Source organism: Lampris incognitus, chromosome 3 (assembly GCF_029633865.1).
Source record: "Lampris incognitus isolate fLamInc1 chromosome 3, fLamInc1.hap2, whole genome shotgun sequence".
Classification (NCBI taxonomy): domain Eukaryota; kingdom Metazoa; phylum Chordata; class Actinopteri; order Lampriformes; family Lampridae; genus Lampris; species Lampris incognitus.
The window spans coordinates 78,159,465-78,184,758 of NC_079213.1; the positions used below are offsets into that span (position 1 = coordinate 78,159,465).

Genomic DNA, 25,294 nt, shown 5'->3' on the forward strand with positions numbered 1-25,294 from the left:
CAGGGAGTTCCTGCCCTGTCCCACTGTAACAGCAGGGACATTAAACAGGAAACTCCGAACTGCACTTACAACTCTTCTCCACTAGGGACATCAGAGATAAAGGGTAATATTAGTACAGCGGCCCCCCCCCCCCCACACACACACACACACACACACACCCCTTGAAAATGCAATTTATTTTGAGAGATAAATTAATTTCGAAATGAAAGTTGGTATCGTATTTGGGAATCAAGACAACATTTTAAGAACGTTCAAAAGCTTTCTTTTAACGTTCCATGAAGTCGGGCAAAGTGCACTTCAAATACTTTCAGACATGATGTCTGCAAGTTACATGATGTCTGCAAGTACTATCGATAATTCATGTAACCTGTATGTATTCGGTCGCTATAACTCAACAGTTCTGTGCTGGGGGAACGCAAGGGCTCATGGGACTGTAAATGTTCAAGGTTTCCTCTGTAGGGTGTCCGGGCTCAGCCTTAAAGATGGGGTGAGGAGCTTGGACACCCGGAGGAAGCTTGGAGTAGAGCCGTTGCTCCTTTGCATCGGAAGGAGTCAGTTGAGGTGGTTCGGTCATCTGATTAGAATGCCTCCTGGGCACCTCCCTTTTGAGGTTTTCCAGGCACGGCCAACTGGGAGGAGACGCCGGGGTAGACCCAGAACTCGCTGGAAGGGCTACATGTCCAATATGGCCTGGGAGCGCCTTGGGATCCCCCAGGAAGAGCTGGACGGCGTTGCTGGGTAGAGGGACATCTGGAGTGCCCTACTTAGCTTGCTGCCACCATGACCCGACCCCGGAGAAGTGGCTGAAGATGAATGAATGAGTTCATGTTTTGATTGTTGTGGTTATGTTATGTGGTTCTCAGTGTTTGTGTGGCCAAAACAATTTTAAGGGCTAGCTAGCAATGTGGCCACCATGGCCAGGACTCCTGTGGCGGTTGGTGGCCTCCAGCCAGTGTTCATATTTGTGTGTTCTGTTATGTTGGTAAATAAAAGAGCATTCCCGGGGCCGTGTGGTGTATGGGGCACGGGGATTGCCATAAAACTGAGAACTCTGCCTCACGACACCTTCTTCCATGCAAGCTCGCCAGATTGGTGTCAGAAGTGGGATCCGAGCATTTTAGGCTGAAGAATGGAGAGAGAGAGAGATCCAGAGATTGTCCCTAGGTATGAATGTGTGTGTGTGTGGGGGGGGGGGGGCTGTGATGGCCTGACGGCCTGTCCAGGGTATCTCCCCGCCTGCCGCCCAATGACTGCTGGAATAGGCTCGAGCATCCCCGTAACCCTGAGAGCAGGATAAGCGGTTCAGATAATGGATGGATGGATGGACACGGAGCAGATCCTTTGGCGCTTGGAAAACCTGGCATGGAAAATGACGGAGCTCACCCGATGGCTCCAGTGCACCGCGACCCCACTGCTCCCTAGAAGCCAGAAGTGCCAGTACAGGGGAACACCTGCTGCCTGCTGCCACTGACCGCCCCCTAGCGACATGGAGGACTGCTGCCAACAAACTACCACCGCAGGTCCCCACATCCAGCTTGTCACACCCAGAAGTTGTGCATAGAATACCAGCCAGTGTGCCCAAGTACAGCAGATTAACACAGCTAGAGCCGTACCTCTCACAAGTCCAACTAGCGGCATGGCACAGCAGCTGCAACAATGAAGAAGCTGCCATTCACCTGGCCCTGGCGTTGGAGAGAAAGGCATTGCAGATGCTCCTCGGCCTAGCCGCAGCAGAGCAGCGGGACCTCCAGGTCCTGACTATGGTGCTGGAGAGGCAATTCAGACAGCAACCCTTAACTGACCAGAACAGGGAGCAGCTAGCCAGCCGCCACCACCAAGAAGGAGAGAGTCTGGACACTTTCACCACAGATGTGCAGCTGCACACCCAACATGGTTACCTGCAGTTCAACGTAGCTACCCAAAAGGAGCTGGCCCTCCACGCTTTCCTGCAGGGGCTCATGCCGGCGTGGTTGCGCCAGCATGTGTGCCTCGCCATGCCCAATCCCTCAGCGAGGCTCTCTGTGAAGCTGAATGGGCCGAGGTGATACTGTCCACACGGCCTACCCAGCAGAAGGCCCCTGCTCTTCAGCTGCACATCAGATTGGCTCACTATGATGATGAGGAGGAGGCAGAAGAGATCTACCAAGTTCGGCCTCCACCACAGCAGTCCTGGCGATGGCCTCCAACATCTGGACGACATCCACCCAGCCGACCAACCGCTGTTACCAGTGTGACATGCCTGGTCACATAGCCCGTGACTGCCCAGCACCAGCACAGAAAGCCAGGGTCACCCAGCCACTGGGGAAATTACAGGGGGAGTGGCCTAGTAAGAGGACCGCCACTCCAGTCTCCAGCCCCCCTTCAAGGCCGATGCATGCTGGTTGGCCACCTAGGTCATACCAAAGGACTGTATCTGACCTGCCAACTCAACGGTCGAACCTGCTGGGCCCTGGTAGACAAGGGAGTCTACCATTTCGCTGATGTGACCTGGCATCCTCCTGGGTACCACCGGCCCACTCTTAGTGGCTTGGTCACCAACCAACACCCAGCTGATGATGGTGACAGGTGAAAAAGGCTGGCATGAGAGGTAAGAAGTCACTGCGAGTCCAGACTGGAGACCAGGAGCCGGCACACGAGTTCTGGCTCGTCAACATCCAAGAACCATGCATCTTCGGCCTGGACCTGCTGACCTACTGAGAAGCCCGTGTTAACGTGTTGGGAGCCAACATCACCCTCGGCATGAAGACCGTGGCACTCCAATCCGGTCAGGGGAAGAAAGGGCCGAAAGACCAATGAGCCAGTTGCCACCAGCAGGTACAGGGTCCCTGTACCTCTCTGCCCCAGAGGCCCAGACCACCATCCAAGCCACCTGCCAGCACGCCCACCATCAGTAGGCCTGCATCACCCCAATCTGCCTCAGCCCTGACCGCTGAGCCTGCCATCCTGCCATCTGCTGAGACAACTGAGGCCATACACAACTTATGGCAACACAGCAGCGACAGCCTTGACCCACAACAGTGCCACAAGTTAAAACGCCTCCTTGATGACTATGTGGACATCTTGACTGCTAGAGACAAAGACTGCAGGCAGACTGGGCTGGTCCAGCATGCCATCAAAACCAGCCCAGCCCAGCCCATCTGTCTGCGCCCCCATCGGCTGGCCCCTCGCTAAGCAGCAGGTGGTGGAGGGGAAAATCTGCGAGATGGCTGCTGCTGGGGTGATTGAGCCCTCCGACAGTCCATGGGTGGCTCCAGACATCTTGGGGAGGAAGAAGAACGGTGGCTGGTGGTTCTGTGTGGACTATTGACGCCTTAACACCATCACAAAAAAGGACTCTTACCTGCTCCTTTGAATCAATGACGCCCTCGACCACATTGCCGGGTCCAGCTGGTTCAGCTCCCTTGACCTGCATAGTGACTACTGGCAGGTGAAGCTGGCCCCGACTTGAGACCAAAGACTGCCTTCACCATCGGGCAGGGTCTGTGGCAGTACTGGGTCATGCTGTTTGGGCACTGCAACGCACTGGCTACGTTCGAGTGGCTGATGAAGAGGGTGCTGGTTGACATACCCCAGAGCCGTTGCGTCGTGTACCTCAACAACCTGCTGGTACACGCCAGCAACTTTGATTGAGTCTTGTCCAACCTGTGTGAGGTCATCACTGCCATCCGTTGCACCGGGCTGTGGCTGAACCCTGTAAGTGTCACCTGTTGACAAAGGAGACGAAGTTCCTGGGCCATGTAGTCAGTGCGTGTGGCATCACCACTGACCCAGTTAATGTGGCTGCCATTCGAGACTGGCCAACCTCTGCTAACGTCGGTGAGCTGCAAAGCTTCCCTGGCCTGGCATCATATCACCACTGTTTCATCTGGGACTTCACAACCATCACCAGTCCACTCTACCACTTTACCGACAAGGGCTGACTATTCAACCGGGAGAACGCCTGTGCTGCAGCCTTCACCCAACTCAAGGCAGCTCTCACTGAAGCCCCAGTCTTGGCCTACCCCGGTGCCCAAAAGTCCCTCATCGTGGACACTGATGCCATCAATGTGAGGATCAGGGCTGTCCTCTCCCAGCGGAGAGATTTTGAGCGTGCCATGGCCTACTTCAGTTCTGCCCTGAGTCAGGCAGATGAAAACTACTGCATCATTCAATGCAAGCTGCTGGCAGTGATCCTGGCAGTACTGCACTTCTGGCCGTATTTGCACGGCAGCCACTTCCTCATCTGCACTGACCACACCTCACTTACCTGGCTCCTAAACTTTAAGCATCCTGAGGGTCAGGTTGCCTGATGGCTGGAGGCCCTTCAAGGGTATGACTTTGAATTCCAGCATCAGGCGGACTGACATGATGCTCTCCCGGCACCCCTGTGCAGCATGAGAGTGCCACTACTGCCAGTGGCGAGAGGAACAGGGCCAGATGATACCAATGGTGGCAGCCATCCAGACCGCCAGCAACAAGGAGAAGTGGTTCCCGTTGACCACGCAGCAACTGAGGCAGCAGCAGGAGGCAGACATGACCCTGGCACTGGTGAGGAGCTGGCTGGAGATGGGGTGGCACCCCAAGTGAACAGAGGTGCCAGCGCTGGGACCCGAGGTAAAGGCCTACCACTTTCAATGGGGCAACTTCGAGCTCCACGACAGGTTGGCGTACCAGAGGTGGCAAACTCCCGGACAAGGGAATGACCTCCTGCAGCTATTGGTGCCCCGTGTGCTCCGTCCCCAGGTTCTCCAGATGATCTATGGCTTGGTGGAGGCAGGCACTATGGGAACACCAAGACCCTCCACCGCCTCAAGGGGCAGTTCTACTGGCCTGACTGTCGATGAGACATGGAGCTACATGTGCACTGCTGTGCCAAGCTCCACAGCGACCAAGGGTAGAATTTCAAGTCCCAGGTCTTCAGTGAGGGTGAACAAGATGAGGACGACACCGCTCCATCCTCAAAGCGACAGGCTGGTGGAATGGTTCAACCACATCCTGATCACTCAGCTTGCCATCCTCACCAGCCAACACCAGCGGAACTGGGACCGCCACCTGCCCCTGATCCTGTGGTCCTACCGGACTGCTGTCCGGGAGTCCAGCCAGTGCATGCCTGCTGCCCTCATGTTTGGGCGGGCACTCCAGACACCAGTGGACTTGGCGTTCAGGGCCCCGCCCGAGCCTGAGATTGCCAGGGAAAAGAAATGGACTACTTACAAAGACTGAGGGATCACCTGCAGGCGGTCCAAGACAACAGCCGCCGGGCCCAGGCCAACTCTGGAGTGCAGCAGAGGAAGACCTATGACACATGGTGCCTTGGGCAGGCCTTTGTGCAAGGGGCCAAAGTATGGGTGTATTGTCCCGTTCACAAGAAGGGGATTTCCCCCAAGCTTCGCAGCCAATGGCAGGGGCTCGGCAAGGCTGTAGGCTGGTTGTCTGAGGTAGTGTACCAGGTGCCCATTCCTGGCCGAGGGGACATGGTTGTGCTGCACCGGGACAGACTCTCCCCTTGCTCGGCCTGTTGTTGGGGGGGGGGGGGCGACAGCAGCACGCCATGCATCAATCGTTGTGACTCTCCTCCAGTTGCGCTTCCTGTGAGCCCCAGGCGGCCTGTTCACCAGCGACGGCACCCTGGGCATTTGAGGAGTTATGTGATGGGTGATGGGGTCATCGAGGACAACTGACCCCGCAGATGGGGGCTATGTAGCGACTGGAGGAGGCGGTTGCTCTAACTATCGACAGTTTTGCGCTGGGGGAGTGCAAGGGCTCATGAGACTGTTAATGTTCAACTTGAAATCGTTGTGTTTGTGAGCGGTATAAAAAAGGCAGCTTGAACTTGATGTGGTATTCATGTTTTGATTGTTATGGTTATTTTATGTGGTTCTCAGTGTTTGTGTGACCAGGATAATGTTAAGGGCTTGCTAGCAATGTGGACACCATGGCCGGGACTCCTGTCGCGGTTGGTGGCCTCTAGCCAGTGTTAGTGTTTGCGTGTTCTGTTCTGTTGGTAAATAAGAGAGTATTCCCAGGCCCATGCAGTGTAAGGGAAACGGGGATTGCCATAAAACTGAGATCTCTGCCTCATGATGCCTTCTTCCATGCAAGCTCTCCACAGTATTTTTAATGGATGTTGTTGTTGGGGTAGAAAGCAAGAAAAGTGCATTTCATGGCAGGCCTTGTTTTCCATTTGCTGTGAAATACACCCCCTGCCTAACTCTGACTAGGAAAGTGTCACATGCATGAAACTGACAGATTACACAAACTTGCCACTTGGCGTGATATGCACTCCCTGCCTAACTTTGACTAGTAAAGTGCCCCGTGCAAGCAAAACACCAGCCCTGCTGTGAACCCTACCCCTCGTAATTTTCTTTCTGTTGATCCCTGCATCAAATGGTTTTCAGTGTACAGATGGGGCTAAGTATGTGTCATTCTCATGCACGTGACACTTTCCTAGTCAAAGTTAGGCAGGGGGTGCATATCACAGCAGGGGCCAAACTAACCTTGCCATGAAAAGCACCCTGTATTTTTATTTCTTTTGATCCCAGAATCAAATGGTTTTCGCAGTGTACAGATGGAGCCAGTATGTGTAACCAGTCAGTCTCATGCACGTGACACTTTCCTAGTCAAAGTTAGGCGGGGGGGGGGGTGTTTCACAGCAAATGGAAAACGAGGCCTGCCATGAAATGCAGCCCACCCTTGTAATGTTCCTCCTTTCTACCCCAGCATAAGGTACATATGACAGCATACATTTGTAGCCTGTATATGTATGCGTTTGACAGGTCTGAAAATAGAATAGTCAGTGGTAGATGGGGAATTTATTTATTCATTTTATTAAACAGCAAGAAAAACATTTAATATCTTAAAAACAAGAGTATTTGATATTGAGAACAAGCAGAAAATTAGAATCCTGTTTAGTATCCATTAAAAACACATCGTCACCTTCTTAAAATAATGGCCTAAGTCATATTTTCAAGTTTTTCAAAAAACAGAATAAACTGACAAATTTTGTTTCATTTTCAGTTTATTCTGTTTTTTGAAAAACTTGAAAATATGACTTAGGCCATTATTTTAAGAAGGTGACGACATAGAGGTTACGTGGCTTGTCTATAGCAGGCTATTGGCATGTGCACTTCAACTCTTTCACAGTAGACCACATTACATTTTCAGGACAGCTGATATTCAGGATCAGAAGGCTATTCTTATATGAGTAGCCTATATACAGGCTAACTCCATTTAAAGCACGTACTTTTGAACCTATAAAAGAAAAGCTAGGATTATTTAGCTGTATGAAGCGCCACATGAAATACTTTCAACTTGCTCAAAAAAATCCATTTTATTTTGCCATTATAGCTGGGGTGTATTTCTACAGAATGCGACGTCATGGAATAAAAGATGTTGTTTTGCGGTCGTTATTATCTGTTATAAAATATGTGTTTTAAGGATTTTGTGTTGGGAAGAAATAACTGATGTTCTTCTATTCCTTTCAAAAAGTATTGTAATAACGAACGTAAACCAACCCGAGCTATAATTATGAGCAAATTGAAAGTATTTCACATGGCGTTTCGTGCAGCTAAATAAGGGGATGCATTTCACGACAGGGGTGCGTAGATATTACGGAACACCGGTAACAGCAACGGTAGCAACACGGCATACAACTATCTTAAATTTAGGAAAAAGTTGACATTTCGAATTTTCTCTCAAGAAAGTTTTGAAGACCTGGAGTGAAGTTGCCGGATGGACAGTGGTTCCAGATCAGTTTTTAAGATCCCATTGTGGGTTTTTTCTTCCGCTTTTCAAGGTTTCGGTTTGAGGTTAGGCAGTGTTCTAGTGGCTGAGGTTAGGATCAGGTATGGATTGATGTTAGACACTGGATGATGTCTTCTCCTTTCTCTTTTTCTGTGATGTGAGTCTCCCTCGTGTACGCATGCAGTCTGCCCTCCTCCCAGGTCCCCATGGTGATGGTGGTCACCACCTGGACACTGCTTGGCATCCCCCCTCATCACATTTTCTTTTCATATATCTTAAAATCCATATCATTTTTTTATCCTGTTTTAAAGTTATATCCTTCTCTCACTAAGATGTGTGACTATTAGTTATTTATTTTTACATGGTGATGCTGGTGGCATGGCTTGGGTCCTGGGCTATTCTGGTGGTGTCTGGACACTGCTTGGCATCCTCCTCATCATATTCTTCATGTATTTTATAATTCCATTATAATTCTGTTATTCCCTTTCAATGTTGTATTCTGTACAAAAAAGAAGTGGAAAATGTGCAACGGATGTTGTGTTCACACATCCATTGCATGTTGTCCATCTTGGGAGAGAGATCCCTCCTCTGTTGCTCTCCCTGAGGTTTCTTCCTATTTTTCCCCCTGTTAAAGGTTTTTTTTTTTTAGGGAGTTGTTCTTTATCTGATGTGAGTGTCTAAGGACAGGATGTTGTGTTGGTGTAAAGCCCCTTGATGCAAATTTGTAATTTGTGATATTAGGCTATACAAATAAAATTGACTTGGCTGTTTTCTAGTGGCAGAGGTCAGGGTGTGAGGTTAGGGATCATATATTTAGTATGTTATGAATCTGGTCTGGGACTAACAGTGTTGCCAGGTTTGATCGACAACTTCCAGCCCAGTCCAGAAACTGTCAAAAGCCACATGGCATGCAGGTCAACGAAAACATTGACTTGTCAGTGTTAATCAAATATTTTTCAAGAGCAGATATCATAGTAACTATTGGTTTTATTACACAATTTCAAAAACAAAATCTTTTCCTTACTTAGATTATTTCAAAAGCAGAAAACTTCCCATTCTGGCAACAGTGATTTGGAAAGTCCTATGTAGTACGTAGCAAAAATAGCTAGATGTTTTCCAAAAAAAAAAAAAGCCTTAATTCTACAAATAGACCTATATCAACGTTAATATTGAAGTTAACTTTATTCACAAAATCTAATATGTCTGCATGATGGTAGACTGATAGGCCCACTGATATGGATAGTTATCCTTCAAACAGTAGACCTATTTTTGATATTTATTGCTGGCATTGAGTTGGTGATGGGGGAAAAGGGCATATTATTCACTTTGGAATTAATGTGACAGCAAACTTTTGAAATATATCTTGACCTGTGATTGGCTTTGTTACCTTGCTAATTACTCTATCACATATTTAATTTTAAGAAAACACATTAATGAAAAATGCACCATTTCATGTTTAAGTTGCAAACTATCCTCAATTTTCCTTATTCCACTCAGTGATGAAAGCAAATTTCTTCATGAAATATATTAAAGTGTCAAATTAGCTTAAAAAAATTGATTTACATGCTTAAGCTACAATCGGTCAGTAAAGGAATGATATTGACAACTGACATGGCATACACTGAAAGCATTGTGCAGGATTTATTGTGCATAATATGTACATGTTAATCACAAAAAACATGACAGGATGTAAAAAAAAATATACAAAACTAGAAGCTGCCATAGAGAGCTCTAAATGTGCACAAAGGGTATGTACGAATTCTGTCTTCAAAAGACACACAGCACTCTGTGACACCAGGTTGCCCAAGTCCTACATCTATTGCAGTGCAGACAGTGACATAATCACACATCTCACATGTTATGATGCAAGTTATCACTGAACAACGACTGCAGTCACAGACAGGAGGGATGAGACAGAGAACCACACAGTCGAGTTCAGATGTCAGGCAAAAACATCCATACGTCAGCCTGCCCTCAGCACTGCTCAAAACCAGCCATCAGAGACAGGGCGAGAGACTCCACTGGAGGAGGAAACGAGGAAAATCAATATGGTTTAAAAAAAAAACATCCCTGTCTAAGCAAAATATAAACTGCACAGTTTCAGGGACCGACAAATGAATCTTGAAGCATTAGTAAAAGCACTTGTTTCCTTGGATCAAATAAGTTTTCATGGATTCAATAACGGGCCCATGTTTTACTCACAATGAGGAAATGAGCCACGGCACACAGCTTTGTTCAGTATAGTCACAAGGAACATGTGACAGTTTTTGAAATCTGACTCCATCTTATCTATGGACTCTATCCTGAAATTCAAAGATAAACACAATATCTCAATACAAAAGGCAAGTCAAGAAAGCTAAATAAGAACAGAAAAGTACAGGCAATGGTTGGTATTTTGTTCATATCAATAATGGTAAGAAAAACGTGAAGGTTTAATATACATTACATTTATTTTTCATTTAAAGCATAACGTGTTGAGAATAAGTAATTCATTACACTGAACCAGATGCAGTTAAATGGGTCATTGGGGCAACAAGCAACACTGGTTTACAGGTAAGGTTTGACTTCACATATTGGTCCATATGGTTAGTAGTACCCCCACAGAAAAACAAAACTGAACAAACTGCAGAATTGCACATTAGAAATTGTTAATCTTCCAAATTAGTTCAAATCAAATCTAATTTGGCCTGCTCAAATGCCAGAATTTAACCTTAATGATCACTCCATAAGCACAGCCACTGCAGCTGAAATGATTTATTTATAACTTAGACACTGAAAGAAAAGCAACCAATTATACTGAAACTGTTACGTAAGAGTTTATGTGAGTTCCTCTTGAATTCAGTTGTGCAATGTTTCAATCCTTGTGTTGTGTAACTGTCCTGTAATGTGTCAGCACCAATTAACCAAATTTCTTGAGGTCAAATTTCTTGAGGGTTTGTTCTACTTGGTGTCTTAAAATATAGTTTATTTTTCTTAATGTTAAATTTGGATCATAGATATACATGCAAGCATACATGCAAGCATACATGCAAGCATACATACATACATACATACATAATCTTACCAAAATGTAAGACACAATTTCTCTCAACAGTTTATATGAGAACACTTACTTCCAAGCACCAAATCCGGCTTGCCATCGATCAGAGAAGATAAGCACTAGATTGAGAACCTTCATTATTGCCTCCTTCACAAAACTGACCTGAGGAAACATCAAGTGCTGAGTGGATAAACAAACTGACACAAATGCAACTGCAGAACTAACCCAACCCAATCATATCAGTTCATATGAGCAGAATATGACAAGACAACATCACAAAAAATAAATCCTAAGCATAATTTTTATTTCAGGAGTAATTCTATAGGGATTCGCATTATGACTAAACCTGTTCTCGCAGGGTGTCTGCAAGTTTTGCTATGTTATATTTATGACATTTTAACACCATCATTTAATGCTTGTTAGAAAAATGTATAAAACCGAATTCGCAGGTGAGACTGATGTGAAAATAAAAACAACTTTAGAGCTATCAGAATAAAGGTATGATGAAGTTGATTTTTCATCCCAAAGATTTCAATAACTATTTAATGGCCCTGTTTGACTGTAAAAGCTAACCTGAAGCTTTCTGCATCTGAAACTTTCCAAAACCTATGCAAATTCTGAGACTAGCTGTTGTTTCAGTTTCCACTGAACTTCAAAAACGGCAAAGGTCTGAACATATGCTGTTAAAAAGCAATGGCTATACTGGTACATCAATTTTTCATGTAATGTTTTGCACCATAAACAACAGCCGGAGCCAGTGGAGGAGGTTGTGGCAGTAGTGTTGTTTTTTTATTATGTTTCACTCTTATGTGAACATGAGATATCAACTGATACACTTCCAGAGATGGAGAGCATTCCAAAAGAGGATGAAAAACTTCAGAAAGAGGAGAGCTGAATAGAGAAATCCACTTGTAGAGGCAATTAAGAGCAACATCGTGTGTATGAGAAACTCAACAAGCCAGACTCGAAAACTCAGATTTTTCCTCCCGTGACCAAGGCCGAATTGAACTTGGTTTGACAGCTCGGGCACGCCTTGGTAAATTCAGATGATGAAAAAAACGCTACAAGACTTAATCTGCCTTTAGCAACTGTACTCTGACAGTAATTTTAAAGCCTTGAGTTTAGATAATGGGATTTAGGATGTTTCCGAACTTTTTTCAGGACCTGACGACACTCTTTATTGGGTGCATGTTTACCTTCTCCCTCAGCAAACAGCGGTCATGAATGGTTGACAGGTATCTGTAATGGATCTTGATCAGCTGGTCCAGGTCCTTGGCGTCCTGTACCTGGTGCTGAAACTCTAACCCAGTGCTATGCAGGATCTACCAAGACACAGTTTGGCCATAGATAATTCAGTTAACATCGATTTTCACTTCATATGTTAATCTACAACTTTATGAATTGATTTAGATATATGAAGTAAAGAATAGATTACTCCTGTTGTGTAAAGCCTTGTATTTTGAAAAACTTGGACACGATAAGTGGATGAATAATTATTTGATATTCTGTAATACCAACAGCTAATGGCTGATTAAATTTCAACCATAACCCTTAGGCTCATGAAACCTATACAAAACACACATACTAGCATTTCAACATAAACAGAGATGTCAATAAGAAAATAAGAACTTTTTTGTAAACCCCTAACATTGTATTTTTATCATGACAACAGTGATATGCAGCATCATTTCATGGTCTGTCTTTAGACTTACTCTAGTCATGATGTAGTTGTGCAGACTGTTGACAAAGTGCATCAATTTGACCCGCAGCAGACACATCCGGTGAATCTGTTGATTCATAGGTTCTTTGAATGTTGCTTCCTCAGCTGTGTTTCCATCCAGTTTCTTGGTGACCACAGTCAAATCTATGGGAATGAAACACACACCAATACAAGAGGAAATTATTTGAGAGGCAAAAGGGAGATTAAAAAAAAGTCTAAAATAAACAGATTCTCCACACTACATTCTCAAAAAATTGGACAAATAATTTGTCCTCTGCTATTAAGCACAACAGAGTTTTTTTAAGACCATGTTTCACTGTCACACACACACACACACACACACATATATATATATATATATATATATACACACACACACACACACACATACACACACAAATATGTGTGATAGCAAACTGCTACAAGAATGTCTCACACAACTCAGAGAGATAGGGAATGCAGGTAAAGGAAGCAGTAGTAGAGCCATGGCAGGACAAGCCCCACTGTGGGGTGTACCACTGAGGGATACCAGAAGTGGCTGACATCAGCAGCAAATCCTACCAATCGCTGGAAAAGGGAGGACTGAAGGACAGCACTGAGGCCTTTATCATAGCAGCACAAGGAGCAGACACCAGGTATATAGAAGCAGGGATCCACCTCAACAGACAGGACCCAAGGTGCAGACTGTGTAAAAATGCCTGAGACAGTCCAGCACACAGTACAGGGTGTAAGATGCTAGCAGGGACAGCATACTCTGAGCGGCACCACCAAATTGCAGGAATCATGTATAAGAATATCTGCGCCAAATACAAGCTGGAGGTGCCCAAGTCCAGATGTGAGGAACTGCAAAGGGTAGTTGAGAATGACAGGGCTAAGATCCTGTGGGACTTCCAGATACAGACAGATAAACAAGTACTGGCCAACAAACCACTGGTGATGGACAAAGAACGGAAGGCTGCGGTGGTAATAGATATAGCAATCCCAGCTGACAGCAACATCAAGAAGAAGGAATATGAGAAGATGGAGAAGTATCATGGGCTGAAAGAGGAACTAGAGAGGACATGGAGAATGAAGGCAGGTGGTCCCAGTGGTGATAGGAGCACTCGGGGCTGTGACCCCCAAGTTGGGAGAGTGGCTCTAACAGACTTCAGGAGTAACATATGAGATCTCTGTCCAGAAGAGTGCAGTTCTAGGAACAGCTAAGCTACTGAAACTCCCAGACCTCTGGTAGAGGATATGAGAATGAGGAAGATACAAATACCACCCACATGGGTGAGAGGAGTTTTTTATATACGTACACACACTAATGTGTGAGTGTCTGTGTGTGTGTGTGTGTATGTATGTATGAACTTCATGTTTCTTTTTTTGTCATTTTTCTTTGAACTGTGCTTCCCAAAAAACATACCACTGAATCGCAGTGTGTCTAAACTGTATTTTGCCCATTTAATCTGCAGCAGAAGAAGAAACACTTGATTGTAGATCCTCTGACACTCAGAGCTGATCACAATGTCAACAGGCCAGGGAACCTAGAAGGCAAAAATTAAGACAATGTGAAGTCTGCAAGTTTTGAACTGAACCCTGAAAATATAAGAAAACACATTCACCTTGCTTACCTTGTAACTCAAGGTGAGCACATCTAGATTATTCACAGGCTGCTTTTTCCTGGCAGGGTCTATGGTCTCCAAGAAAATGGATAACCTGTAATGCGTAAGTATGCAGTTGAACAAGGCATAGCTCTATTAACTTGACTATTTACAGGGCTTCTGAAACTAGCATTTTTAAAAACATCCAATAAAACTGGATAAATAGGAAAAACAAATTCTCTTTAATTCTTACATAAATTATATTCATGCACTACCTGCTACTGTCCTCTGGGTCGCGCTGCCCAACTGCCTCCTGCAGCTGCACATTGAGAAAAGAGAGCTGTTGCCAGCTTTCCTTTTCTAGCACTTTGTCAAAGATGGCTGTATAGAAGTCATACATAGTATCTCCAGCCTCCAGGAGAAAATAGTTCCTCATAGCTTGTAGGTATTCCAACAATCTGTGGGATACATCAGAAACAGAAGAACAGAGTGAAGTAAACTTAACGTACCTCAGGAAGTGAAGTTTATGCATATAGCACAAAGTACGTGAAGAAGAAAATAAAACATAAAAGGCAATAAAAGACACAACGAAAGAACTTTAAGACTAATAATAGAGTAAAATAAACACAAGAGCAAATGCAGTATATCTTGTATGATGCAATAGCTGTATGACCAACACTTACTTGTAGTCCTTCTTCAGTGTCTTCATAAGGTTCCCGCAACACTCAATGTACCGCCTCTCAATGTGAGGGTAAAGACAAGAGCGCAGGGTCAATTCAAATGTCTGGCAAGTCACAGACTGAGATGAACGGTCTACTATGAAATCCCCTCCGGAAAACCTCTCATGGAAGTCACTCTGCTCCAGGTAGAGCCTGAGGGAAGCAGTTTGTCAAAATCTCCTTCACATCCAGAACATCCTTTCTGCACTGTGCAAACTGAAATATGTCAAGACTGATGCAGAGACTGTCATTTTTTCTAAAATTATTCCATTTTCAACTTGTAGGGTGACCAGACGTCCCGGTTTGTTCAGGATTGTCCCGGTTTCAAGCTGGGTGTCCCAAGTCCCGACAAATATCTGTAAAATTTTTTGGTGGGAGGGGATAAAATTCCTTCAATGTATCATGTCCGGCGAGACAGAGAAGCTTGTGAGCGCATGCATGTGTGTGCGCGTGCATGAATGTGCGGTACACTTTTTAGGGTCCCGGTTTGGGAATTTGAAAATCTGGTCACCCTAAAGTTGTTGCCCTTTTCTTTGCATGCCCTAAAACAGAAATTTTTCTTAATGCTGAAAATAGAAAAATTGTTTGAAACATTTCCCTAACTATTTCAAAATCCTGCATTTTTAAATCCTACATGGATCTACAAAAGACTTAAAATTAGCTTTCATGTAGTTTTGAACACAAAAATACATATATTTACATACCTATATCAACCTAAACACAACCACTGAAAAAAAATCTCCTTTCCTGTTGATGTCCAAAAATCATTCTGCATTTGTCTTAGGTGAAATTCAACCTTTTTTAATGCACTCATAGTATGCTGGCCAGGGAAAAGAGCACCAGCTTCATCCCTAAAAAGTAATACTATTGTTTTGGTCATAGATTACCTTGCAAAATTGATGGCCAACAGTGGATCATGGACATCATTGATCTGCAGGTGCTGTGCCACAATGGACTGCATCTTTATAAGGCTCCTCTTGGTGGCCTGTTGCTCAGTAATTGTATCTGTTGGTGATTGCTCACGACTGCATAGACGTGACTGCACTGACTCGAGGAACAGTGTGTATAAACTCTTCCTCTCAGCATCTGAAACATGCATTTAAGGAGATCAGGGATCCCTTGCACAGGATTAAAAGTCTGTACTTATTGTGATACATTGTTATTGAAAAAGAAAAATCTGCATCTATTTTGTGTGCGTTACTTACCCAAAACAATGTAATTATTTATACATTTGACATGCATGGGTATGTTAGACTAAGATGTTCCCCAATTTTCATTCTTATGAATTAAACAAAAACCTATGAAACCCCCTGAAATATCACCCAAACATTGAACAACAAACCACTGAGCAAAGGGGGGTGGGAAATCCCATTGCACTCAGCAGCCATTAGACAAACACTGACCTCTAGAGGAGCTTTGACATGGCTCAGTCTCCTTGCAGTCTAAATTTCTGAGCAGCTGCATGGACTTTCCAGCCATGATAATCTGCTTCAGGACAGGTTTGAGGAAGGACACCATGGTGAGCTGCCTGCTGCTGGAGCCCTGATCCCCTCCAGAGCTCCCACTGGCAGCGTCATTAAGCTTCTCCTCATTTTCCACTGTCTCGGACACGCTGTACAATGTGTAAGTGGCATACCAGAAGTCCCTGTGGTTTACTGGCACATCCTTGTTCCTGTGCAAGGAAATGTTGGGCTAACAACTCAGGTTGGAACAAATACTCAGTGGTTCTTTTTGAAAGAGAGTCAAATGTCCATACTAGGTACCTTTGGATGATAAACTCTTTGGCTGGGTCAAATAGGTGTCCATGAACTATCCATTCATCAACAATCTCCAGGTATGGTCTGACTGTCTCTGTCCACAATGAAAATAATAGTGCCACCTAGGACAGACAGCAAGCAGAACTGATTGTATGACTGGTTTTAATTTCCTTAGAACATCAGAGGACAAATAAATGAGATTTTCGACCATGAATACCCTGGATAAACTCACAGCTTGCTCTGATGCCTCCCCAACACTATCATATTCAATGATAGCCTTGTAAAGGGTGTTGAGCAAGTGTGAAGCCCGCACAACGTTGGGGGTCTCTGGGGGGACTTCGGCGACTCCAGTACAAAAAACTTTGTGCAGCACTTTGATCTGTGCCAAGTGAGGGCTGAGTCGCTCCAGAACAGCAGACAAGGTCACTGTCTCATCTACAAGAGGGAATATATCAGGAACATATCAGCCAGGACACAAACCCCTCACTGACCAAACTGATAGAAATGCTAAAGACACTTGCCTTTGCATATGAGTTCTTTCTCTATTGTAGTCAACTCCTCTTTGAAGCTGGTGAAGTACTTATAGAGTGACCAGACAAAGGCCTGATAGGTCCTGAAGGGAGGCTCAGAGCCCTTCTTGGAGCTATGGGATGAGCCTGAGCCAGAGCCAGAGCCAGAGCCAGGAGGACATGGCTCAGAGTTGTATCCAGTCACCTCATCTATGAACTTTTGCAGCCTAAAGACTGCCTGACCATACACAGCTATATGTTCCAGGACAGAGCGCAAGCAATTCTGAAGTGCAGAAAGAGAGATGACTGAAGTCAGATGGGGGCCATGCAAATGTATCTAAGTGGCCATTAAAAAATAACAAGCAATTTTCAGACTCTGATACTTACACTGGTCAGATGAGTCACTACTACATTATTCCTTACTGACACTTTCCCATCATGATGTTGAAATATAAAGTGTTTCTTCAGACCAGAGAGAAGCCTGTAACCACAATCCCGAAGTTGCAGCTCAGTTAACAAGAAAGACGAGACAAACTGAAAACACCTACATTAGCATATGAATTCACAGCAATTACCCAGTGTTAGTCAAAAAGGACTCAAAGGATCAGAAGATTTAAAAGCCCCTTAAAAGTGATTATGTCTGAGAGTGGGGGGACAACCTTCTTAACCAGTTTGTACATTAAGCATGTTTACTTACAATCAAACACTTGAAAAGCCTCCCCTCTTACCATAATGTCTCCCGTATAACTTGAGTCTCTGTGACAAAGGACTTTTCTTCTGGCAGATATAATGGATCAGTGTTATATAAGTGTTGGTCCCTGGGGAAAGAGAATAGAGATAATATATTAAGCGTTAATGTTGAGTAAGCATTTTTCAACGACTACCATTTACATAGCACCTTGTGTGAGTCTTTTTCATACAAAACACGCATGCTGCATTTCTATTTCAAGGCATGAATGTAAAAGTGCCTTACCAAACATTGAGCAAGTTGGAGTGTAAATGTAAACTGTGAGAGAAACGAGGGGCGTGAGCTACCCAATACGGTGTCACCACATGCTGCTCAAGCCACGCACGGGCATCAGGCTCACCTACTGTAATAGCAATAAAAATTAATTTGTTGAAAGATTCAAAGAAGTTTCAATACAAACTCACTAGAACCCAAAAAAATTAGAGTTTAATATTATCAGTAGGTAGCAACGCACGTATATATCAAAATCAATAATGTTTTCATCACATTTCATTATATAATTTTGATGTGCAATTGGTTCACACCTGTCCATGTGACTGGAACAGTTTTATTTGTGTTCTCCTGATCCTCCTGAGGAGTTCTGTCCACCTGGATGCCAGAGTCCCCCCTGCTGATTGGCTGTTGGCTGTCTTCCTCGTCATTCTCTTCCTCAGACCACTCCTTCAAAAAAACCCCCCCAACATATTAAACACATAGGTGGAGATACAATATAGGTTCCAAACTGGGACTAGGACAGCAGGAGTACAATTTCTGATTTATTACAATGTATCTAATAACAACAAAATTACAGTTTTTTTTTACGATTGCTTACGCACTAAAATTAACAAGACTAGGTCAAAACCTAGTATATGGTTGGACCATGTATGGTCAGTGTTTGAAATTGTGGCCAATTTGTTACAGGGATAGTCAGTGGTAGTGTCTATAATGGGAATTACTGGATATTAAATGTGCATCTGCGATGTTCTGTAGTGGTCCCAGTAATATTGTTGTTAAACATTCCTCTCTTAGCATTTCAGTAGTATCCACAAGCAGCAATATAGTCTGTTCATTAGCATGCGATAAATGTGGAATGAGTCAGAACCACTGCGCTGATTAATTTCGAAAGAGCAATGACCAATAGGGAAACTCCCGCTTCCCTGTTTACCAGTGATGTCATTGGTCGGCCGACCAGTCGTGTAACTTCAGACGTCGTTGGTCACCTGATCTAGCGGCTCAATCATGTAATTTGCTCACTCAGTCACTCTAACATGATCACTGACAGACATTCGCGAATGTAGGGCTGGCCCCGCTGGCCAACAGCATCTGTCTGCGGACTGCAATACAGGGGCCCAACATACAAGAAATGCCCCCAAAGTACAACACACGCACAAATCAGTACAAGAAATGCCTACTTGCCAGTTCAAGAAATGTCCTCGAGTACAAGAAACCCCCTCCGCGTCCACACACTGAGGTTAAGGTTGGGAGGTTAAGTTTAGGGCAAGTGACACTAAACACAGTGTTTTGCAAAATACTTCTCTACATTAGACACAGAAATCTAAACATGACGCCATTACAAGGCACTGCCTTTCAAAATACCACACCTATTAACCAAATGATCAAACACAGCCGCCAGGTGTACAGGCACTTAGGTGCTTAATTGTAGACTCACCAATCAGACATAAGCACTATAAAAAGGCAACAGAGTGTACCAGTCTTCAACAAAAATGGAAGGCAACGCTGCAGTAAGTGGAAGAGGTAGACCCGGAGAAGGACGTGGACAAAGATGAAATGAGATTCGAGCAACATTGGTTGACCATGTTGTAAACCATGGGTTGATATTGAGAGAGAGGCTGGACAGAGAGTTCAGCCCAACCTCAGCAGATATACTATTGCAACAGTACTTCAGACATTTTGACAAAAAGCACAGGTGAAAAACAACTTTTCTCTATTGTCTACAGTAAAATCAGTATAATGTAGCCTATTATATGCACTGCATCAGTACTTTTTGGTACCCATTCACTGCATTCCATGTTTGAAACAATGCACGCTGTCCTGTGACATTTTACATGTATTTTAATTGGTCTACATAGGATTGAGGGTCGAGAACGTCAAGGAGGAAGGGGCCCCACATTCTCAGAGGAACAAGAGAGAGCTATCATAAACATGGCTTTGGCCAATAATATAATATGCCTCAGAGAACTTCAAACATCCTCAGTGACCACAAAGTTTTCAATAATGTCCATCAGGTTTCTCTATCAACACTAGGGCGAATCCTTTAAAAAGATCACATACAGATGAAACACTCTACTGAGAGCCATTTGAAAGATTCTGAGCGAGTAAAAGACCTGCGGCATTAATATCTGGAGATAAGTAATGTACACTTCAGTAATGTGCATTGCACACAGAACCTTTTTACATGTAAATTTATCTTAGGCCTATATTGAACTACACACAACGCTGTCTTTTTTTCAGTTTTGCAAAATGGATACCAATGCAATCCTGCATGAATTTATCTTCATGGATAATGTTTGATTTAACCTGACAAAAGTAAGAAGAAGAGGGAGAAACATCATTGGCCACAGAGCTATTTTGAATGTCCCAGGCCAACATGGGTGGCAACATCACAATGTGCATTGCAATCACACAGAATGGGGCCCTCAACTGCCATGCCAACTTAGGTCCTTACAACACAGCCCACATATTCACATTTTTAAACAGACTAAACAACATTGTCAAAGCAAAAGACCGAATGGATGCAGAGCGGATGATATACATTGTCATCTGGGACAATGTATCTTTCCACCGATCTCCTTTGGTCCAAAACTGGTTTCATCGGCATCCACAATTTTCACTTCAGTACCTCCAACCATACTCTCTCTTCCTTAACCCCATTGAGGAGGGTTTTTTTTTTTTTTTTTGGCCTGGTGGTGGAGGGTTTACGATCTCCAGCCCTATGACAGGATACCCCTCATTCAAGCCATGGAGGAGGCTTGCGACCCAATTGATGCAGGGTCTGTCCAACGATGGATTCACCATTCAAGACGATTCTTCCCTCTCTGTCTTGCGAGAGAGGATATAGCCTGTGATGTGGACGAAGTGCCATGGCTAGATCCAGCTAGGCGAAGAGATGATGTTTTTATTCATGCTTTCTTTTTTGTCTCCACAAATGTTTTTGCTGTGTTTATGTACTATATTCTATTTAGAATATGTGCTGTTCTGATTTTCAACGCAAAATGCAACTTTTGGAAATGCATAGATGCATTAGCTGATTTTACAATGAGGCACGAAATAAATATTTTCCTCAGTGTGCAGACTGGTCTTGTGTGTTGTGTTTGGTCAATATACTCATGTACTTTTACTCTAACAATATCTCTGAAAAAGCCCAAACCCACAGTATATTAGAAAAGTAGAAATGCTAAAAGTGTTTTAGATTGAGCACAGTGGTGTGTAACTGGTTCAAACAGAATCAAACTGTATTGTGCTACATTAGTGTCAGAAGTGGGATGGTGAGACCGTGAGGCCATCAGAAGCGCGTGCGCCCAGAGGTGTGAGGGAGCTGATATGCTGAAGCGCGGGGACACAGTTCCCGAAGGAGAGGGGTAGTGTAACGACCACGGATAAGTAAACTCATTAGCCCTTGGCTAACGGATCGGACCCTTTAGTCGACTGGTTAACGTAGTCGCTCGTGGTGCGGGAGACATGGGTTCGTGTCCTGGCTGCGGCGGTTTCCGGCTGCCCCACTGAATTCGCTACATTGGATGTGCCATCGGTGTGTGCCATACGGGGATAAAACTGGGTTTTTATAAATTATTGTATAGTTTTGAATGAAGTGTTTCATTTTGCAAAAGATTTGAGCTTTTCTGCTACTTATGTGTGTGGTTCTGTGAATTGTGTGTAGTGTTTTGACAAAATGAGTCCTGTTTTCAAAATTGTGCTAAGCGATCGTAAAAAACTGTAAGTCTCTGTTACACTGGTCTTTTATTTCTACTATGATTATTGCTTTCTGTTGAAACCAGATAACAAGATAGACTGTAATGCCAAAAGTGCTCTTGAATTACACACGGGATTATTTTTGAGGACATAGGTTCACAAATTGTAATGTACCAACAGGAGGTAGTTAACTGATTACCTTTATCATCCACACAGTACCAAACATCTCAGCTTAATAAACAGCTATGTATGATTTACTCACAGGCGTATCTGGGAAAGGTCCAATGTCTATGTCCTCGCCTTCTATCAAATATTTAGCCCAATCAAAATGATCCTCTTGCTCTGGACAGACAAAAGTTGAGGCATAATGGTTAGCTTGATAGATAAACAGTTCAAAAGGCTTAAAAATACTGCAAGGGATATGAAACAGCCATGCAAAGGACTCACCAGCCTCTTTCAACCTGGGTCTCTCAGTGAAATTTGTGTTTGATGGGGACCCCGATAAGAAGAGCAATAGTGAAAGGATACTATGATGAACATCAGTCTAAAAATCAAACAGCATTGAATGGTTTCTGACAGTTCCACTAAGTACAAAAGCATAGCACAAAAGTATTAATGTACTGTAAATGTGAGCAATGATGGGTGCTGTTAAGCTACACTGAATTAGTAATTTTGCAGCTACCAGCATTGACCCTGCAGTAAGTGGTAAGTACAAGTACTGTAAGTTTCATCTTCATCTTGGTACAGTTATTTTAAGCATTTAGCTGATACCCTCTTTCTCCGAAATTCAGCACAACCCACAAAAACGGCACAGCACATAGCTACAATGTCAAGACAACAGATATTAAAACAATTGTTCTGTCAGTGGAATAATAATTGATGGAGAAGGATTAGGTGAGGAGACAGCTGGTACACATCAGGGCTTTGAGTTGTGGGCTGTGTTGACTTGGACCCTCACTCTATTATGGGTGGTGTTATCCTGTTAGTTCATCCAGTTGCCATACCTTAGTCCCCTCTGTGTTTGGTAAAGGAGAGTTCAAGAATTCTTCAGTCAGTCTCGACCAGCTCTCAGCTTTACATATGTCAGAGTGTACCATGAGCTTTTCGTAAATCCTAGGGGACATGAAAATTATGCTTGACGATGTCATACAAAACACTCGACTTGTTTTGTGAGGACGATCATGACAGACCTACTTACCCACTTATACTACGCTGGATTTTATGGCTGTCAACATCAAGGTAACGGTGGAACCTGAGACGTATTGAGACACGACAGTTTGAGCATCTACATCGTTAGTAAAAAAAAATTTTTTTTAAACTGTCCTGTCATTACTTACTTGAAGTTAGACCAAGCGAATTTCAGTGCCAGCTGGAAGTTTTGATCATCCTCATCTTGGATCCCGCTCATACATTTGATCAAATTCTTGGTTTCGCTCTCAGTCTCCTTTTCGAATTTGGTCCAGTGTGACATGTTGATGTTGCAGAGCTGTTACTGCTAGCTAAATATTAACCAATGTTTACGGCAACCGATTGGGATAAATGTGTGGCAATCATAAGATACGTGTCCTTAACGCGTGTAGTATTACGCTGTATGATATAATAACACTCATTGCATACGTTTGTGTATTCATCCATTAGCTCATGTTCTCATAAACTCCGCGCATTTTACCTCGAATGTAAACTTCCTGTGAGGGTAAGTGCGCATGCGCGTAACTAAAGCCCTATATTTTGCTGCTGAACTTTCCGCATTTTTTTTCGATTTTTTTAAATGCAAAAACATTTTAGATTACATAAAATGTATCTGTTTTAAGCTGTAATTTTACAGCTAAGCTTTCCATAATATATAATTATTTTACTTTCAGCCTCCAATCTTGTATTTAAAATGTAGCACGCTGGTGTAACCGAGGGTTTGCAGATGTCGCCTATACTGTATGAAACTATAAAATAACAAATACGGAGGTTCCACTTTCACACGAGGACCACTTTATTTGGATTCTTCCCCCAACAGAACTCCACAGCAACAACACTGCGTACAGCACTTCCGCTCTCTCTTCAGCCTTCAAAATAAGAGCTCAAGGCATATACTGTGGCAACAGCTTATAACAGGAACTTAAAATCACTAACAGGCTAAGTCCAGAAAAATAGGTTACATACCTCCCCTCCCACAAAAAGAAACGTCCTCGTTTCAAAACAGTAACGCTATAAGTGCAAAAAAACACAGGCTTGTCCAAAACATTATCAACCTGTCCTCCTAAATATATACTGCTCAAAAAAATAAAGGGAACACCTAAAAACACAATATAGACCTCGATGAATGAAATATTTCAGCTGAAAATCTTTATTTATTAGACAGAGGAATGTGTTTAGAGCAAAATAACCTAAGAATGATCAATGGAAATCAAAATCATTAGCCCATTAAGGTCTGGATTCAGAATCATACTCGAAATCAAAGTGGAAAATGAGAACATAGGCTGATCCAACTTCTGTGGAAATTCTTCAAGACGATTCAAAATGAGGCTCAGTAGTGTGTGTGGCCTCCATGTGCCTGTATGCACTCCCTACAACGTCTGGGCATGCTCCTGATGAGACGACGGATGGTCTCCTGAGGGATCTCCTCCCAGACCTGGATCAGGGCATCGGTCAACTCCTGGACAGTCTGTGGTGCGACATCGCGTTGGCGGATGGTACGAGACATGATGTCCCAGAGGTGCTCGATTGGATTCTTGTCTGGGGAACGTGCAGGCCAGTCCATAGCATCAATGCCCTCGACATACAGGAACTGCTGACACACTCTGGCCACATGAGGACGAGCATTGTCATGCATGAGCAGGAACCCAGGGGCCACTGCACCAGCATATGGTCTGACAATGGGTCTGAGGATCTCATCCCGGTACCTAATGGCAGTCATGGTACCTCTGGCTAGCACGTAGAGGTCTGTGCGGCCCTCCAAGGATATGCCTCCCCAGACCATCACTGACCCACCGCCAAACCGGTCATGCTGGACGATGTTGCAGGCAGCAGAACGTTCTCCACAGCATCTCCAGACTCTCTCACGTCTTTCACGTGTTCAGTGTGAACCTGCTCTCATCTGTGAAGAGCACAGGGCGCCAATGGCGAATCTGCCAACCAAGATGTTCTCTGGCAAAGGTCAATCGGGCTGCACGGTGTTGGGCTGTGAGCACAGGCCCCAATTGTGGACGTCGGGCCCTCATACCATCCTCATGCATTCTGTTTCTCACTGTTTGAGCAGAAACCTGCACATTAGTTGCCTGTTGAAGGTCGTTTTGTAGGGCTCCGGCAGTGCTCCTCCTGTTTCTCCTTGCACAAAGGACCAGATAGCGGTCCTGCTGCGGGGTCGTTGTCCTCCTGCGGCCCCCTCCACGTCTCCTGGTGTACTGGCCTGTCTCCTGGTACCTCCTCCATGCTCTGGACACTGTGCTGGGAGACACATCAAATCTTCTTGCCACAGCACGCATTGATGTGCCATCCTGGATGAGCTGCACTACCTGAGCAACTTCTGTAGGTTGCAGATACCGCCTCATGCCACCTCTAGTGGTGAGGGCACTAGCAAAATGAAAAACTAACCA

At 44.3% G+C, this 25,294-nt stretch overlaps 1 protein-coding gene across 1 annotated transcript; it reads right to left on the reverse strand.

Annotated features, from left to right (window-relative positions):
* Nucleotides 1-9,362: 9,362 nt before the first annotated feature.
* On the reverse strand, nucleotides 9,363-23,370 carry tubgcp5 (tubulin, gamma complex associated protein 5). Its single transcript, XM_056277006.1, has 23 exons — nucleotides 23,045-23,370; nucleotides 22,906-22,959; nucleotides 22,712-22,820; nucleotides 22,155-22,251; nucleotides 21,970-22,049; nucleotides 18,323-18,458; nucleotides 18,024-18,141; nucleotides 17,779-17,868; nucleotides 17,438-17,531; nucleotides 17,063-17,333; nucleotides 16,774-16,976; nucleotides 16,548-16,663; nucleotides 16,188-16,456; nucleotides 15,672-15,870; nucleotides 14,749-14,937; nucleotides 14,341-14,523; nucleotides 14,096-14,180; nucleotides 13,888-14,008; nucleotides 12,475-12,626; nucleotides 11,959-12,084; nucleotides 10,836-10,924; nucleotides 9,925-10,025; nucleotides 9,363-9,743 (listed from the first exon to the last, which is right to left on the reverse strand). The coding sequence occupies exons 1-23, from the start codon at nucleotides 23,176-23,178 to the stop codon at nucleotides 9,697-9,699; spliced, it is 3,063 nt and encodes a 1,020-aa protein (XP_056132981.1). The 5' UTR covers nucleotides 23,179-23,370; the 3' UTR covers nucleotides 9,363-9,696.
* Between the last annotated feature and the right edge of the window lie 1,924 nt (nucleotides 23,371-25,294).